Below are 19,936 nucleotides of genomic sequence, written 5' to 3'. Positions count from 1 at the left end.
ATAAATGCATAGCGCTTTTGGCGATGGCGATACGACGTCTGATCTCTCAAGTATCTAATAAGAAACTAATTTGAGAGGAACAAAATTATCAGGGCAATATTTTATTTAAAAAAAAAAAATTCTATCGATCCTATTAAGAAAAAGGTATGTCCATAATCAGTTATAGCAAATAAAAACCTATCAGCGGAAGCTAAACTGGCAGTGCACAACGGAGTCCTGGTTCCAACTCTAATGTATGGAAGTGAAACATGGAGTTGGCAAAAGAAGGATGAAAGTAGACTGAATGCAGTCGAAATGCGATCTCTCAGAAGAATGTGTAACAAAACGATGTATGATAGATGTGCGAATAGTGAAATAAGGAAGGAGTGCAAAGCTGAGATAAGCATTATCGATAAAATTAAGAAAGGTGTGTTGAGATGAAATTAAGAAAGGTGTGTAGAACGAATGAGTGAGGAAAGAACGGTAAAACATGTTTATGAGGCGAATGTTAGTGGGAAAAGAAGCAGAGGAAGACCGAGAAAAACATGGCACGATCAGGTATGCCAAATACTTGAAAGTGGTCAGGTTAGGAGTCGTAACAATCGGCGGGTATGTATGAGGAGATGCATGAACGTGGAAGAGGCGAAGAATGTTTGCAAGGACAGAGTGGTGTGGCGCTCTATTCTCTCTGCCTACCCCTGCGGGGAAGCGGCGTGATGGTTAGTTAGTTAGTTAGTATGTCCATAATTTACATAAGATTTAAAAACGACATTTCCTATGTAGAGAGGAAGTCGGCTCAGCATAATTAAAATAGGCACACATTTTTTTTAACATATGTGAATGTATGTTTGGCAATTTAAATATAAACCCACATCCGAGTATATACAACGTACATATTAGGTAATAATTACTTACAACATTTTGAGTGTGTCCAAATAATTGTTCACAAATCTGGATTATCTCCAATTAGGAGTTATTTGTTTTATTATTATTTGACATTTCAATATAGATGAAGAAGAATATGGATGTCTGGGCGTTCATGTGGCTTTACGACCGTCACCATAGATGTCTCTAGTGAAATTCTAGTGAATTCAAGCACTATGTTTCGAATTTGAACAATATATATATATATATAGAATATATTTTTTTGACATCTCATCAAAGATGAAGAAGAATATGGACTTCCAGACTTCCATATTCTTTTTCGTCTTTGATATGATGTCAAAAAATAATATGAAAATAACTTCTATAATTGGAGATAATCCAGATTTTTTGAACAAGTGTGTATATATATATATATATATATATATATATATATATATATATATATATATATATATATATATATATATATATATATATATATATATATATATATATATATATATATTTATATTTATATTTTAATAAAAGTTTTAGAGTGGTGTGGTTGTTAATTGTGGGTATGATTGGTGAATGTTACACGTGTGTAAAGTGATCACTTAAACCAGCCTATGACGATCGTCAGCCCCGAAAATGCCCAGACTTCCATATTCTTCTTCATCTTTGATGAGATGTCAAAAAATAATACAAAAATAGTTACGTTAAAACAAAGCCTAGTAAACAATTCCACATATTTCATTTATTGTTTCGGCATTAACTTTGTGGTAAGACATGTTACAATGATTAAAGAAAACACTTGTTTTTTACCACTTGAGTTTTATTAAAGACTACATGTTTCAGAAGTTAAACTTCCATCATTCAGGTCTGTATAATAAGTTATTATACAGACCTGAATGATGGAAGTTTAACTTCTGAAACATGTAGTCTATAATAAAACTCAAGTTGTATAAAACAAGTGTTTTCTTTAATCATTGAAACAATTCCACATTTATGTTGTAAAACGATTTTTAAAAAATATGTTGTTTATGAAAATTCAAACAATTTTGTATACATTTTGTATACATTTGGGAAGAAAATTTTCATAATGCGAGCTAGCACTGTAGGTAACTAATTTCACTATAATACACAAATAAATCAATTTCAGGGGAACGTTTTGAAACGGGACTTCTTTATTCTCTCCTCGGGGAATGATGTCAACCATGACTCATTTTCAAGAACATTTTTATGCGTTGCGTTATCCGGTCATGATTTGTTGAATATTTTCTGAGAATTAGCCCCAATAACCCTTTGGTTACCCAGGACTTTTGGAGTTTTTATGACAAAAATACCGCGATATAAACGTAAATAATTATTCTTCCTGGCTACATCCCAACTTATCGTCTTTGTAGACTGCTGGGGTCGGCTCTCCTCGTCCTCAGGTTGTAGGTCCTTCTGTCATGGACAACGTCACCTAGGCCATATCTTCGAACCATGTTCTCTTTGCAGCATTCATGAATTTTGTTTATCTTTCTCTAGATATGTTTCGAGGAAGATCCATTTATATTGAATTCTTTTAACATTAGTAATTAAAAGCAAACACTTCGCGACAGAGTAAGAAACTCAGATATAAGAAAAATCTGCGATGTTGAAGATGTTGTGCGATGGGGAAGAGAAAGAAGACGTTTCTGGAGAATCATGTGAGAAGAGCGAGTTCGGATCGAGTGGTGAGGGTGGCAGCGGACAGCAGCATAGGCGGGATCAGACCCCCAGGAAGACCACCTAAACGATGGAAGGATAGCTGGTCTTCCACCTCCCAGGAGCGACCCGAGAATGACAGGACCTAGTCCTAAAAGAAGAAGAAGAAGAAGAAGAATTAAAAATTAAAATCCGTTCGATAATTTATAAACACTCTTTGCCATTGTTGAAGACATTTCTTTTTAAATTTGACCTTCAGCGCGGCCAAAATACATCTTGGGGTTTATTAAATGTATGCAACATTGTAAAAAAATCGATTGACAAGTAAATGCTGCTCGCTTAATGCCCACCTCCTTTTTACGCCGTGCGCATTACACTGAAGATCAAAGGACTCGCCAACTGGCGAATGTTACACATACGTAAAGTGATCACTAAAACCAGCCCTTGACGGTCGTAAGCACCGTGAACGTCCAGACTTCCATATTCTTCTTCATCTTTGATGAGATGTCAACAAATAATATAACTTAACAACGTTTTTAGTGTGTGCAAATACTTCTGTGTGCAATATGTATGTAATGTAATAAATATATGTATATATATATATATATATATATATATATATATATATATATATATATATATATATATATATATATATATATATATATATATATATATATATATATATATATATATATATATATATATATATATATATATATATATATATATATATATATATATATATGTTCACAAATCTAAAAAAAACATTAAATGCCCAGACTTGCATATTCTTCTTCATCTACATATATTGAGATGTCAAACAAATCTATGTTGAAATGTGAACAAAAAAATATATTCTTAGCCGCCAAGATATGGCGGCCGGTGTGCCGACGGGTTAAGACCGCAGAAGGCATGATATTGGGATAACCTTCCATTAGCGAGTGCGCGCATGTGTGCTGCGGGCTGCAGGCCGTATCTTTTTATGACGAAACGTCTCGATTCGGCCATCCTCGCTTCCTGCCGAAGCCTTCCGGCATCGGTGCTGTTGCCGCCATGGTTGCCATGACGCCATTTCTCCCCCTCCCACTTCTGAACTCGGCGGGGACTCTCGGATCGACACCAACAACAAACTAAAACTAGTTCTTCGTCGGAATTTCGCGCGTGTTCATTCTTACCGGCGTAAACAACGTGCTGGAATTTACGCCTAGTCTGTGTATTTACTCACGAGAGAATCTGAATGTGTTTTCGCTATAAACTAAACACAGAAAAATTGCTTAGTAGTGTATGCAAACAGCAGGAATCTGTGTTCCTCTAGTGTAAATAGAGAGAAGGAATCGATGAATGAGAGAATCTATGTTTTCGCTAAAAACTAAACACAGAAAAAGTGCTAAATAGTAGATACAAAGAGCGGAAATCTGTGTTTTTCTTGTGTAAATAGAGAGAAGAAATAAATGAATGAGAGAATCTATGTTTTCGCTAAAAACTAAACACAGAAAAAGTGCTAAATAGTGGATACAAACAGCAGGAATCTGTGTTCCTCTAATGTAAATAGAGAGAAGGAATCAATGAATGAGAGAATCTATGTTTTCGCTATAAAATAAACACAGAAAAGTGTCAAATAGTGTATACAAACAGCAGGAATCTGTGTTTTTCTTCTGTAAGCAGAAAGCAGGAATCTCTGCTAATGTAAACCGGAAGCAAGAATTTACCGTTTCACTCTTGAAAACGGAAAAGCGGAATATCTTTACTTGTTCTAATGAATACAGATAATAGGAATATGTTCTGTTGGTAATGTAAACGGAAATATCTACGTTTCCCTAGTGTAAACAAGAATCAGGATTAACATTTGCCATTTCACTGTTGTGAATGAAAAAGGTTAATAACCTACGCTATTCTAATGTTGACAGTCAACAGAAATACCGTATGTGTTGTTGAAAATGTAAACGGAAATATGTGCATTTTTTTCCAATTTAAACGTCAAGCAAGATTAATAGTCTTAGCTAATGTGAACTGAAAGCAGGAATTACCATTTCACTTTTTTTACAAAATAGGAATACTTATTCTGAGTTACTTTAAAGCAAACAGCCAATAAGAATATATGATGTTGATAATGTTAACTGAAAGATCTGCATTTCTCTAGTACAAACAACAAAAAGGAATTTGAGTTCCTCTTAATATAATATAATCTGTGTTATTCAAGTGTGAGCAGTATGCAGGAATCTATGTTCCTACTAATACAAACACAATGCATCATAAGCGAGATACAGAAATCTATGTTTCCACTAGTATAAACTAGAATAAAAATCTACATTCCCACTAGTATAAAAAGTGAAAATCAATCTCCGTTCCTGCCAATAAACAAGAAAAAGGAATCTCCATTCCTGCCAATAAATAAATTAAGGAAGATTCCTTCCTGCTAATAAACAAGAAACAGGAATCGCCATTCCTGCCAATAAACCCGAAGTAGGAATCTCCATTCCTGCCAATAAACCAGAAAAAGGAATCTGCGCTCCTGCCAGTGCTGCAGTATGCACGATACCACCTTTCCGCTGGTATTCCTTGCTGTTGCCAGCCAGCTGACCCTGGACCAAGAACGAAAATCGAAGAGGAACAAACTGCTGTCGGCGACCAATCGAGGCGCAAAGCCAAAAACGCAACCGAAAAAGCCAATGCCTTTCGCTGTCAAGCGACGATTCTGACTCGGGGTGATCAAACACAACAGGAATTCAAGTAATGCATTCTTCGAGATCCTGTTCATCTTGATCATTTTCTAGAAACGTCGAATCTGAACGTAAACAAATTACTAAGACAACATTTTTAAACGCAGGTAGAATGAAAAATATATATTTTTGTATTGTCAATTTGGTGCAATTCTCAATGCCTTACGTTGCGGGGATATTCACATATTATATAACACAGAGTTCATTCCACCGGAGAGTTCACATGTCTGTTCATGAGGTTTTTTACAAAGAATGTATATTGGATATTTTTCTGTTTTTTTAGAATGTATATAGAATTTTGATTTTTTTAACTCATCACCTTTTTCAATAACTCTTTTCTTTTCAAAACCATATAATTATTTCGAAGAAAAACTTATTTTTTCAACGCATAAACGGTGTTTAAAAAAATCAGTTGCGTAAAATGTTACCTGGATTTAGAAAAAATAAAGTTGCGATTTGACGAATACTTTTTTAGTTTTTAATAAAAAAAAATCTTTACTTAGCTTATACTCGTATTACATTTAATACAAACTATTTTTACACTTAATTTTCACCATATCGCTCACTCCTTTCAATAACGTCATAAATCAAAAAACTTGATTTTTCAGGATAACGTTTTTTAAGTTTAAAAATATAACACAATGTATTAAAAATAAATATCAAGCCACTTATTGAACTTTTTGTTTTGCAACAGATCTTTTTAGGTAAATCCTGTTTTTTTCCATTTGAAAAATATAAAGTATATTATAAAAAAAACAATACCATCTTCTTCAAAATACAAAAACAACACTTTCTGCCCTGTAGCGGGTAAATATTAAGTTTAAAATTTACCTCTTTTGATGGGGTAAAGTACATTTTTTTGGGCATTCCGAAAACATGCACAACTGAAAATTGACGATTTTTGATTTATGACGTTCTTGAAAGGAGTGAGCGATATGTATTATATTTACATCTTCTTTCAGTATACAAGACATTTATTTTTAAATTCCTTCAGACTCTTTTCATTCTTCATACATTCAGGCACCTCATCATACATTTTCAAACCCAAAATCTGGATTATCTCCAATTACAGGAGTTATTTTCATATTATTTTTTGACATCTCATCAAAGATGAAGAAGAATATGAGAGTCTGGGCATTTACGGGGCTGACGACCGTCACCAATAATGTTTCAAAAATGGTTCATTTATATAGAACTTCATATGTATACAATCCAGGATGCGGACCTCACATACTAATACAAGAGTTTCTGCTCAATAAAAAGCTTCTTTACATCTCACCAATAGATGTCTCTAGTAAAGTTATAGTGATTCAAGAACAAGGTTTCTAAATTGGTTCATATATATATAGAACTTCCAAGAATTTGAGTAGTGTGGTTGTCAATAATGGGGGCAATTAGTGAATGTTACACGTGTGAAAAAGTGATCACTTAAACCAGCTTATGACGGTCGTCAGCCCTGTTAATGTCCAGACTTCCAAATTCTTCTTCATCTTTGATGTGATGTCAAAAAATAACTTTTAACATTGACGTAAGGCCTTGAGAATTGCACCATATATGTAATCTCATGTTGTCATCAATCAGTCATCATTCATATGCCGTAATTATCAGTCATTACACACTTCCAGTGAGTGTCTTCGCCGGCATCGTCATTTGCCTCAACCTAGGTTACTCCATTCGTAGCGTGCAAATGATGTTAATCCGTTACCTCGAGCTATAATGGCTGAAAAGTGTGTACATTTGGCCTCTGGCGCTTCCTCTCTGTAACCTCTAAATGTGACGAAGAAGAAACAAGATATTTGCCAAGAATTGACCATAAAAAAATCATAAATGTTACATAATGATCTATGTATGAAATAAAAGTGTAAATGTTCGTTTGTTCAAAATCACAAATCTCCTCAAGTTATTCAGCGATCGATTTATACCATACCTGTGACAGAAAAAATACGTTTTTTAAACAAGTTTTTTTTACCGCAATGGCAGCGCCATCTGTTAAATATCCATAAATACATACGGTACTAAACATTGTTGTTCCATCAATTATTAATATTTTTATAGCTTCAAAAGCATTCTGAAGTTATACGTATTAGATATCGCTCACTCCTTTCAAGAACGTCATAAATCAAAAATCGTCAATTTTCAGTTGTGTATGTTTTCGGAATGTCCAAAAAAGGTACTATATACCAGCAAAAGAGGCATATTTTTAACTTAATATTTACCCGCTACAGGGCAGAAAGTGTTGTTTTTGCATTTTTAAGAAAAGGTATTGTTTAATTATTTTTTACATAAACTAAATATTTTTCAAATGGAGAAAAAACCTTCAGGTTTTACCTTAAAAGATCTGTTGCACAGTAAAAATTTCAATAAGTGGCTTGATATTTATTTTTAATACATTGTATTTTATGTTTGAACTTTAAAAACGTTCTCCTGAAAAATCAAGTTTTTTGATTTATGACGTTCTTGAAAGGAGTGAGCGATATGTGTAATTTATTTTTTATTTCGTTTCCATTTGATCAGGCTGAGGCACAACTGTTGTCTAATTTTTTGTGTGGGGCTATGATGTTATTCGTGAGGCATTTAGTATTGGTAGATTTCCAATTAGTATTTAGATACCTTATGAAATTAGTTAATGACATAATTACATCCGAAATATTTTAACGATAAACCGGTTCAATTATCAAGGATGAAAATGAATGAAAAAGAACGAGGTTATCGAAGATATAATCGGAATAATAGTAGTTTTGTGTGTGTAGAAAAGATAGTTCTAGGTACTTAAGTATAGCCATAAGAATAAGAATTGTATAGCCTTATAAGGACCGTCAGTCCATTTAATCTTCACATTCGTTTGAAAATGCAGCAACTAGGCGAAACAATTCGCTCACTCCTTTCAAGAACGTCATAAATAAAAAACTTGAATTCTCGGGAGAATGTTTTTAAAGATTTAAAATATAATGGAATGTATTAAAAATAAATATCAAGCCACTTATTGAACTTTTTACTGTGCAACAGATCTTTTTAGGTAAAACCTGAAGGTTTTTTCTCCATTTGAAAAATATTTAGTATATTTAAAAATCTAATTAAACAATACCTTTTCTTAAAAATGGAAAAACAACACTTTTTGCACTGTAGCGGGTAAATATTAAGTTAAAAATATGCCTCTTTTGCAGGGATATAGTACATTTTCTGGACATTCCGAAAACATGCACAACTGAATATTGACGATTTTTGATTCATGACGTTCTTGAAAGGAGTGAGCGAATTGTCACAATATTAATTTTTGTGTGTTTTTTAAAAATAAAATACAACTTGGTAGACTTCAAAAATCTGCGTTATATTTAAAAATTAATACATAAATTAAAATGGAGTTCTACAAATTGAACGCCAAATCATATATATATATATATATATATATATATATATATATATATATATATATATATATATATATATATATATATATATATATATATATATATATATATATATATATATATATATATATATATATATATATATATATATGTATATATATATATATATATATATATATATATATATATATATATATATATATATATATATATATATATATGTATATATATATATATATATATATATATATATATATATAAATATATATATATATATATATATATATATATATATATATATATAAATATATATATATATATATATATATATATAAATATATAGATTATGTTATTAATATATAAATGTTTGCTTTTTTTGCTACCCGACCTATTTATATGAAAACATATAAATTAATTTTCTGAAATGACAAACATACTATGAAATCGCTAAAATTAACGGCATAGTAACAAACCGAAGATAAGTAATAAACAGACTTGCGTTTTTTTTTTAAATTGTGTCGTTAAACATCGCTCATAATTCAACCCCCCACTAGTCTGATGATGTTGGTAACGACAGAGTTTTATTTTATCATATGCAGCTCCACCAAGAAATGTCAGTACAATATTAAAAATTGTATTTTATATAATAAAAAACATATTATTCCTTTTGCAGATTAACACTACAAAATTCTAATGTAAAATGATTGATACGAATAAAACACATAAACACAACAAACCATAAGTTCAGTGTAAAACAGTGATATTATTCCATAATCTCAACAGTTTTATCTAAGTTCAGTGAGTACAAGTGACTAAATCTAAAGATAAAGTGGGTAATAGTGACACAATCCCAATTCCCGGTGGGTAAAAGTGAAATAATACCAAGCCACTGTGGGTGAAAGTGACAGTATTCCAAGCCACGGTGGGTAGAGTAACATAATTCCCAAATCCCCGTGGGTAATATTGGCACTCTTTCAAGTCTCGGTGGGTAAGAGTGACTCAATTCTTAAGCTCCAGCGGGTAAAAGTGACTCAATTCCAAACCTCAGCTGGCAAGAGTGACTCGATTCCCAAGCCCCAACGAGCAAGAGTGACACAAGTCCTTGTGGGTAAGCTCGACTCAAACTCAAGCCCTGGCTGATAAGCTTGACTCAAACTTAAGCCCTGGTGGGTAAGCTTGACTCAAACTCGAGCCCTGGTGGGTAAGCTTGACTCAAACTTAAGCCCTGGTGGGTAAGCTTGACTCAAACTCAAGCCCTGGTGGGTAAGCTTGACTCAAACTCGAGCCCTGGTGGGTAAGAAGGATACAATCCCTGATCCCAGTGGACGAGAGTGATGCCATCACTACTCGGGTAGAGGCGCCCCCTCAGCATGGAGGGCCGAGTGAGCTACCGCGGCATGGGGGCCGGCGGGGCGGGCGAGGCGGCGCGAGCGCTGCAGGCGGGGCTGGCCGCGCGCTCCCCCGAGGGCACAGCTGCCAAGGGCATGCAGATCAAGGGGAAGGAGGACCTCTGGGTCGAGATACAGGCCAACACCTTCAGGAACTGGGTCAATGAACACGTCAAGCCGCTCAATATGAAGGTACGTCTCCCAACTAACTAACCATCGAGTAGCTTCCACGCAGGAGTACATTGAAAACTCCCTGGTACAGAAGTATCTAGGCTTCCTGACAGACCTTCTCTTGCTAAGCAAATTTGTTTTTTTTTTAAATATTAAAATCATTTTCAAAAAAGACAGGCGCCGTGGCGTTGTTGGGTAGACGCTCAACTGCGAAACTGGCATTGCGGGTTCGATCCCCACCAATTGCAAAATTAATTCAACAAACATTTATCTTCAATTGGTCTGGGTGTTTTTATTGTAGTTTTCCCATCTACCTTCTCTATCGTTACTAGTGATTTTTTCACTGTAATATTTATTCAATATTACCCTGGACTGGCACCTGAAGCGGAGAGCTGATCACCTTTCCTTCATGCGTAAACGATTAAGATAACACTTCGTTTATATGACGCAGTGCCCTATGCACCATTGGAGTGCGGGTAATGGTTTTAAAAAAGAAATACTTACTATTCTACCTGCAGACGAGCCTCTAAAATATAGACTTTGCAGGTTATCCCTTTTTAAAAAATGTTGACTTTATGGTATGATAATATGAGACTCTCCTTATCGTTCATCGTTAACTTTGTGTAATACCACTTAAAAACTCTACTTCATGACTAACAATTTTAGAATAACCAATAACCATTTCATCATCAGGTCAAATGTATTCTACATTTACCAGACGATGGAATAGATAATGGTTATTACTAGTAGTAGTTTTATGTAAGTGGTATTACACATAGTGAACGATGAGTATTAAGGTGAGTGTTATATGACTTATTGTCATAAAGTATCATGGTACAATGACATGATGCTTTCTCCCAGACCCTGATGTCCCATAGTCCCACATCTTTCATTTGCTTCTCGCCTTCCTTGGGTCGATGTACTTTAGCAGACCATGTACCTCAAACCTATGTGTACCTTTATGCTTATGGGACATCAAACCTATGTGTATCTGTAACTAAGTATCATAATACGATGGTACAGACCTGCTAAAGTGCATCGAGCCAAGGAAGGCGAGGAGCGAGGGAAGAATGGAAGACTATAGGATATCATGGTCTGTACCATTGCACCATGATATTTACTTACAATAAAGGTACAGATACACATAGCTGTGAGGTACATACCCCGCTGAAGTACATCGAGTCAAGGAAGACGAGCAGCAAGAGAAGGATATCTATCACACAGTCCCACATCCTTCTCTTCTAGCTCGCCTCTCTTGGCTCGACGTACTTTAGCAGACTATGTGCCTCGCAGTTATGTGTATCTTTATTGTAACTAAATATCATGGTACGATGGTACAGACCCTGATATCCCACATCCATCTCTTCTTGCTCACCTCTCTTGGCTCGATGTACTTTAGCAGACTATCTGCTTCATAGTTAGTGTACCTCTTTATTGTAACTAAGTATCATGGTACAATGGGACAGCCTCTTATATCCCACATCGTTCTCTTCTTGCTCGCCTATCTTGGCTCGATGTCCTTTAGCAGGGTATGTACCTCACAGCTATGAGTACCTTTATTGTAACTAAGTATCATGATATGATGGTACAGCCCCTCATACCCCACGTCCTTCTCTTGCTCCTGGCCTCTCTTGGCCCGATACACTCTAGCAGACTGTGTGCCTCAAGGCCGACCTTGCCTGCCTCCAGGTGACGGACCTCAGCACGGACCTGCAGTCGGGCACGGTGCTGTGCGCGCTGGTGGAGCAGCTGCAGGGCCGGCCGCTGAAGCCCGCCGCGCACAAGAGGCCCGCCAGCACGCACCACTGCCTGGAGAACGTCACGGCGGCGCTCAACGCCATCGAGGCCGACGGGGTCAAGCTGGTCAACATAGGTGAGGCCGCGCATCTACTATTATCAACCATACACATATCTATAGGTTCTGGTATCTCAACATAGATGAAGGAGAATATAGAGCTCTCTCCTTATCGTTCATCGTTCACTTTGTGTAATACCACTTAAAAACTTTACTTAATGACTACTACAATTCATGTTGAGTCTACGTATGGAGACGGTCACATTGGTGAGGCTGTGACACCGCTATTATCTGCACATTTTGACTACTCAACATAGATAAAAGAGAATATGGATCACTCTCCTTATCATTTATAGTTCACTTTGTGTCACTCCACCTAAAAACTCACGACTACCGGTTTTTAAGTAACAATTCCATTATCAGGTCAACTACCATAACATACTCCCAATCCCAAGTGAGTAAGCGTGACATAATGCCAAGCCTTAGAGGGTAAGAGTATGATGATCCCAAGCCCTAGTGGATAAGATTGACATACTCTCAAGCCCCATAGGGTAATAGTGACATAATCCTAAGCTCCAGTGAGTGAGAGTGACATAATCTCAAGCCTCAGGGGGTAAAAGTGACATAATCACAAGACCCAGAGGGTAAGAGTGAGATGATCTCAAGCCCTAGTGGATAAGATTGACATACTCTCAAGCCCCATAGGGTAATAGTGACATAATCCCAAGCCCCAGTGAGTGAGAGTGACATAATCTCAAGCCTCAGGGGGTAAAAGTGACATAATCACAAGACCCAGAGGGTAAGAGTGAGATGATCTCAAGCCCTAGTGGATAAGATTGACATACTCTCAAGCCCCATAGGGTAATAGTGACATAATCCCAAGCCCCAGTGAGTGAGAGTGACATAATCTCAAGCCTCAGGGAGTAAAAATGACATAATCACAAGACCCAGAGGGTAAGAGTGAGATGATCTCAAGCCCTAGTGGATAAGATTGACATACTCTCAAGCCCCATAGGGTAACAGTGACATAATCCCAAGCCCTAGTGAGTGAGAGTGACACAATCCCAATAGAATCAATTTGATTGATGAATGTCAAAAATATACCACATTTCAGATCGCATTATTTGATATTTAAATTTCCTTACGTCAGAACTATACGATTTTGAAACAAACGGCAAAGTTTTTCAATCGATAATAATTTAAAACGGTAAAATAATTTAAAAACAGTTTCATAATCTAATTCGCTATTCAATCAAATTTAAATCGTAGTAATATGAGGTAATAAAAATAGAATTGTTGTATACAGCTCTTGAAGCGTTACAAATACGCCTACGTTTTGCACCATACTCAGATAGATGATCAATTTATTGGTTCTTACTTATAATAAAACATACTTGAATATTAAGTATTGTCGATTTCCGTACTCCCACTTTTATCTTCCGACTTGTCGATATTATTTGTTTTCTGTGTGGAAGATAAAATTCAATCGAACTAGAGATGTGACTAACAAGTAACTCTTATTTTTTCGGTTAACGATTGGGATGGTATTCTTTACTTTTTCTCGGTTTATACTTAGTCTTTTGGTTTTGATGTCAAATTGCCAAATACACAAATACATATGAGCTAGAACTACGCAATACACAGCTAAATTTGTGCACTGATTGGCTTTAAGCGATCAAATCAGATCGTTTCAGTTTAAAAGAAACATGTTTTACCTGTCGCAGACAAAAACACATCGCCTACTCCTTTCAAGAACGTCATAAATCAAGAATCGTCAATGTTTTCGGAATACCCAGAAAATGTACTATATCCCAGCAAAAGAGGCATATTTTTAACTTAATATTTACCCGCTACAGGGCAGAAAGTGTTGTTTTTGCATTTTGAGTTAAAGGTATTGTTTAATTTTTGTTTTTAATATATTAAATCTTTTTCAAATGGAGAAAAAACCTTCAGGTTTTACCTAAAAAGCTCTGTTGCACAGTAAAAAGTTCAGTAAGTGGTTTGATATTTATTTTTAATACATTGTATTATATTTTTAAACTCTAAAAACACTCTCCTGAAAAATCAAGTTTTTTGATTTATGACGTTCTTGAAAGGAGTGAGCGACATGTCATAGTTGCATAAACAAACACGCGCGTATTCAAATGCAACGTTACGTCAAAATTTCAAAGCAGTCGGTGAATAAATTTGGAAGATTTAAGATTTTTAACAAACGAATGATATCTCAAACTGAAAATTTATTGAACAAGGCTACAAAATGAGACGATTTGAAAACGTTCGCAATTGGTAACCCTACCTAAGATGAATTAAAACTATTCTTCTTCATCTTCTCCTTCTTGGTGTATGCCTTGTGGCCTGTTTTTATTATTATAAACCCTTATCCGCACCCCCATGGTGCATAGGGCACTGCTTCATATAAACGCAGTGTTATCTTGATCGTTTACACATGAAGGAAAGGTGATCAGCCCTCCGCTTCAGGTACCAGTCTAGGGTAATATTGAATAAATATTACAGTGAAAAAATCACTTATATTTATTTGACCCCCCCCCCCTGGGAATCGAACCCGGGACCTCCAGAACGGTAGCCGAGCGTGCTGACCATTTTTGGAAACACCTGTTTTTAGGAGGGATAAATAAGCCTTCTGCGATGTCGATTTTCACCTGTCAATACACCTCTTTGGTGGTCTAGAGTTGGCCGTGCAGTACAATATGGGGGAGTCTGGATGGTTCCATTCTCCTCGCATGCGCATATCATTGTCTTCTTCGTTGTCTTCCCCACCTAACGACATCTTCGAATGTAGAACGGACACCGCAGTAACCAAAAACGCGCTAAGAGTGTCAGAAATGAGGACTCTAAGGAGCATATCTGGCAAGAGTCTACGAGATAGAATAAGGAACACCAGGATAACAGAAATATGAGAGATTAAAAGTATGCTGTAATGGATTGTAAATTTTGTGGCACATCATTAATAATGGATATACGTAATATGGATAGTTAAAACGGTCCCAAACGGTGCAGTTTTTTGCTGCGTTTCAGTGATATTTCTAGAACCTGATTGAACAGTTGTTGTCGGTTGACCACGCAAATCCGCGAGGACCATGGAGAACTATTCTATGTAGGAGGACCCCTATCGGAATGCGGTACATTGTCATTCTGTGCCCACGCTACTTTATTTATCATTATTTATCAGTGCGTTGTTACTGACGTAAGACGTCATAATAAATATTACGCTCAAACTTCAAATATTTAATTTGTAGGCGACGGTAGGCCGCCTTCTTGCTAAACAAGTGTAGAAGGTAGGTCAAAAGGTAGCGAAATGAAAGACACTTCGCTCACTCCTTTCAAGAACGTCAAAAATAAAATAAAAACTTGATTTTTTAAGATAACGTTTTTAAAGTTTAAAAATAAAATACAATGTATTAAAAATAAATATCAAGCCACTTGTTAAACTTTTTACTGTGCAACAGATCTTTTGAAATAAAACCTGAAGGGTTTTTCTCCATTTGAAAAATATTTAGTATACTTAAAAAAAAATCTTAAACAACACCTTTTTTTCAAAATGCAAAAACAACACTTTCTGCCCTGTAGCGGGAAAATATTTAGTTAAAAAATATGCCGCTTTTGCTGGGATATGGTACATTTTCTGGGCATTACGAAAACATGCACAACTGAAAATTGACGATTTTTTATTTATGACGTTCTTCAAAGGAGTGAGCGACTTGTCCTAAAAGTATTGTGTGAAAGGCAAAACAAAACTATTGAACTTTAAGGGATAAGAAGAAGCTGTATTAATTGGACATCGAGAGAAAAGAGATACCAAAAGAGAGACAGCATGAGAACGACCAACAGTGTATGAACATCGATAGAAAAGAGATTGACCAAAAGAGAAAGAGCATGGATAGACCAAAAATATATGACCGTCGGTAGAAAAGAGAGCTCAAAAAACACGAAAGTTTTGAAAACATGTGACTGACGCTGAATACTGGGTGTAAGATGGTATGACTTTGCCAGGAACAAGAACGTGAAGAAAAAAACTCAGCAGTTTATTATATCGGAAGTCATCAATATAATAGGTACATGGTTGGGACACATCCAGAGAATGCCACGCCAGAGCCTTAACTCCTCTTATTTCGACACCATTCACTAACTGTACTCAGTGGAGCTTCGGGAAGCTGGACGGACCCCAAGTCAAGGAAGCCGAGGAAATAGCACGTCACAGAATGGCTTGAAGACAAATTCTAGTGGTCCATGCTCCATCTCGGGACTGAAGATGGATGAAGAACAAATGAGAAGGACCAACGGAGAAAAGGACATCTACCATAGACGAATAAAAACCGCACAGAAGAATTTCAAAACATCCAAAATATTACAGTATAAACAATGTTTGTTATGTACCTATACTAATTTTTTTTTTTTAATATTTGAAATCCTGAACAAGATTGTAAACATTGGGTTAAACGAAATCAGAAAAAAAGACAAAAACAAATTTCTCAGTAAAAATATTTAACAAAAACAATTTTTTAATTACTTATAGGAATTTAATAATATTGGTAAAGATACTGAAATGTTCATCAAAAGAAACACATTCGAAGAAAACCTGTTTCATTTTAAAACTCCAGGTACCAAAATGATGACTTTGAAAACAAAATTCTCATTGAAAACAAATGACAAAAGCAAGATTGTAATTAAAGGAATCCTTTAGAAATAAGGACATTGAGGTGCATAACCGGAAACACATTAAGAGAGCAAATAAGGAACACGAAAATTCGGAAAATGTGCAGGATTAATTGTAGTCAGATGGGGAAAGATAGCAAAGATGATTCTGGAATGCCCATGTCAATAGAATGCAAGAAAATAGACTGGCCCGAATTGCTCTCAAGAGAACCCAGACGGAAGAAGACCAACTGGAAGACCTCCAAAGCGATAGCATGGCAGCTTGCAATCCACGTCACAAGAGACTGATAACGGAAAAGTAAGATCCTCGGATCTATAAGAAGGATAATCATATTAATAAAAGATATAGGAATTGATACTAAAGACTTGCGCAAATGGATCTAAAAGCCGTTGGCATAGTCATAAAAAATTGATTCATATCTGTGGAAATTTCAGCAGCCCATCTCTTTCTATCAGCATTCGGCTGCATAACACTTTCTCAAAACACGATAATCTCAACACATTCCACAAGACGTACGCAGCACACAATGGCAGTCCATAATTGTCTTGCTTTGTGTGCACTAACAATTTGTCTGCAGCCTTTTGAGGATCTCCACTCGGCGCGTTCTTGAACACTTCCCAGAGTTCACTTTTCTCGCCCATTGTTCGCGTATTTTCGTGGGAACTGCTCGTCTGCGCGACTACCATCTTGTCTGGTGGTGTGTTTACGCGTAGCGGAGGCCATTTGTAGAGCTGCAAATAGTGAGAGCTGGCGGTAAATTGAAAATATCGAAGAATTAGCGCTCAGAGCAACAATAGGATACAGACGTTAATGGGTTCTCACGAGTAATATTGGTGTTGCTACAAGAAGATAATGAAATGTACGTCGAGACATCAAAAGAAACACTTCTTCTTCTTCTTCTTATTGTAGGCCTTACGGCCTGTTTTTAAGAGGGATTAGCCTCCTGCGACGTCGATTCCCAGCTATCGGCCCATCTCTTTGGTGGTCTGCCCGGGAGTCGTCTACCATGGGGTTGGCCGTACAATGCGATGTGGGGGAGTCTGGATGGTTCCATTCTCCTCACATGCGCATACCATTGTCTTCTTCTTTGCCTTCTCCACCTAACGACATCTTCGATCTCGCATATTTCCCTGATCTTGGCATTTCTCAGTCTATCTCGAAGACTCTTGCCTGTTATGCTTCTCAGAGTCTTCATTTCTGACACTCTAAGCGTGTTTTTTGTGGCAGCGGTGTCTGCTCTACTTTCGATTCCATACGTCATGATGGGTCGGACACAAGTTTTGTATATCTTGATCTTGCTGCCGATCTTCATCTCAGGGTTTTTCCATATAAAAGAAACACATTCTGAGAAAACATGCTTCGGTGTAAAACTACAGGTGTCAAAATGTTGACTTTTGAAACTAATTCTGTTGAAGTGTAAGGAGTAGTATTACTCATTCATTTGCTTAAAACACGTGTTATGAAAGATTATTTCATATACAAAAAACAAATTATGCTCATTCTTATTTTTGGTTGCTGAATCATGATCACATTGGCAAATATTTACTTTGTGTTTTCGAAAATATTAATTTTTTTTAAAACCTGTAACTGTAAACACTTTCTGCCCTGTAGCGGGTAAATATTAAGTATAAAATATGCCGCTTTTTCTGGGATATATAGTACATTTTCGGGCATTCCGAAAACATGCACAACTGAAAAATGTCGATTTTTTTTTTGATATATGACGTTGTTGAAAAGAGTGAGCGATATGTCCGCCTCCATATTACTAATGATCATTACGCTCGGCTACCGTTCTGGAGGTCCCTGGCTCGATTCCCAGGGGGGTGGTCAAATAATAAATAAATAAATGTTTTTTCACTCCAATATTTATTCAATATTACCATTGACTGGTACCTGAAGCAGAGAGCTAATCAGCTTTCCTTCATGTGTTAACGATCAAGATAACACTGCGATTATATGATACAGTGCCCTATGCACCATTGGGGTGCAAATAAGGGTTTGAATTAAAAATGAATACATATTTACATTCTCATACATACCCACCGATTATTCCGACTCCTTAATGAATATAATAATAATAAAACCCTTATCTGCACCCCAATGGTGCATAGGGCACTGCGTCATATAAACGCAGTGTTATCTTGATCGTTTACACATGAAGGAAAGGTGATCAGCCCTCCGCTTCAGGTACCAGTCCAGGGTAATATTAAATAAATATTACAGTGAAAAAATCACTAATATATATTTGACCCCCCTGGGAATCGAACCCGGGACCTCCAGAACGGTAGCCGAGCGTGCTGACCATTACACTACGGAGGCGGCCTTAATAAAACAATATATTAATAGTGAAAAATTAAATTAAAATAATAATAAAAACTATGATTTCACGATTCTTTAAATATATGCCTTTGTATGAGAAAAAAACCTGAAAGCTGACTATTAATTACATACTTTAATGTTCGTTTGTTGATAGTAAAAAGTTGTATAAGTACCTATGCATTAAAAAAATCTCACGACCTTGGGACAAAATTAGTGATATAGACGCCATTATCCTAAAAATCTATTTCTGGTATATATTTTAATTTTAGCTTATTTTAACTTATCACTTTGCGTATTAATTTTAAATCAAACACAGATTTTTTTAGTCTACTAAATTGTATTTTATTAACAAAAACACATAAAAAATTTAATACATAAATTAAAATGGAGTTCTACAAATTAAACGCCAAACTAATAAATAAATTAACTTATTACTTTCAAAAGTAAATTTTATGAAAATTATTAATATGGAAGACCTGAAAAATCGTTATAAACGATTTTAAAAATATAATATATATTTATAAAAAAAAAACCTGTCTTAAAATGGTCTCAAAATGAGATTCTAAAATGTGCATTGAATTTCGAGGTCCAAAATCATGTTTTTTTTTACATTAAAAAAAAATTATAATAATTTTTCATTTAATTTCATTCAAACCCTTATCCGCACCCCAATGGTGCATAGGGCACTGCATCATATAAACGCAGGGCTATCTTGATCGTTTACACATGAAGGAAAGGTGATCAGCCCCCGCTTCCGGTACCAGTCCAAGGTAATATTGAATAATTATAAGAGTGAAAAAATCACTTATATTTATTTGACCCCCCCTGGGAATCGAACCCGGGACCTCCAGTACGGTAGCCGAGCGTGCTGACCATTACACTACGAAGGCGGACAAATAAAATTTAAATTTTTAATAACTGAATTAAAAGTTATAAATAATTTCATTAGTTGATTCGGCACT

The 19,936-nt window shown here is 35.7% G+C and overlaps 1 protein-coding gene across 2 annotated transcripts in view; it reads left to right on the top strand.

Annotated features, from left to right (window-relative positions):
* jbug (filamin-type immunoglobulin domains fbug) overlaps nucleotides 1-19,936 on the top strand; it is a 152,352-nt gene that overhangs the window by 8,291 nt on the left and 124,125 nt on the right. The window contains exons 2-4 of one of the 2 annotated variants that reach the window (XM_088270460.1): nucleotides 9,300-9,715; nucleotides 9,864-10,206; nucleotides 11,875-12,058. In XM_088270460.1, the coding sequence (XP_088126586.1) occupies nucleotides 9,997-10,206; nucleotides 11,875-12,058 (394 nt within the window). In that variant the 5' untranslated portion in view covers nucleotides 9,300-9,715; nucleotides 9,864-9,996. Of the gene's footprint in view, nucleotides 1-9,299; nucleotides 10,207-11,874; nucleotides 12,059-19,936 lie in introns of both variants that reach the window. The other variant, XM_088270459.1, reaches the window with a different exon arrangement.

The sequence above is a fragment of the Brachycentrus maculatus genome, unplaced genomic scaffold, assembly GCF_059751285.1.
Source record: "Brachycentrus maculatus isolate JH-2025_06_01 unplaced genomic scaffold, ASM5975128v1 h1tg000386l, whole genome shotgun sequence".
Taxonomy (NCBI): Eukaryota; Metazoa; Arthropoda; class Insecta; order Trichoptera; family Brachycentridae; genus Brachycentrus; species Brachycentrus maculatus.
The sequence above is the reverse complement of the archived record's forward strand: the minus strand, read 5'-3'. Positions and strand labels throughout refer to the sequence as shown.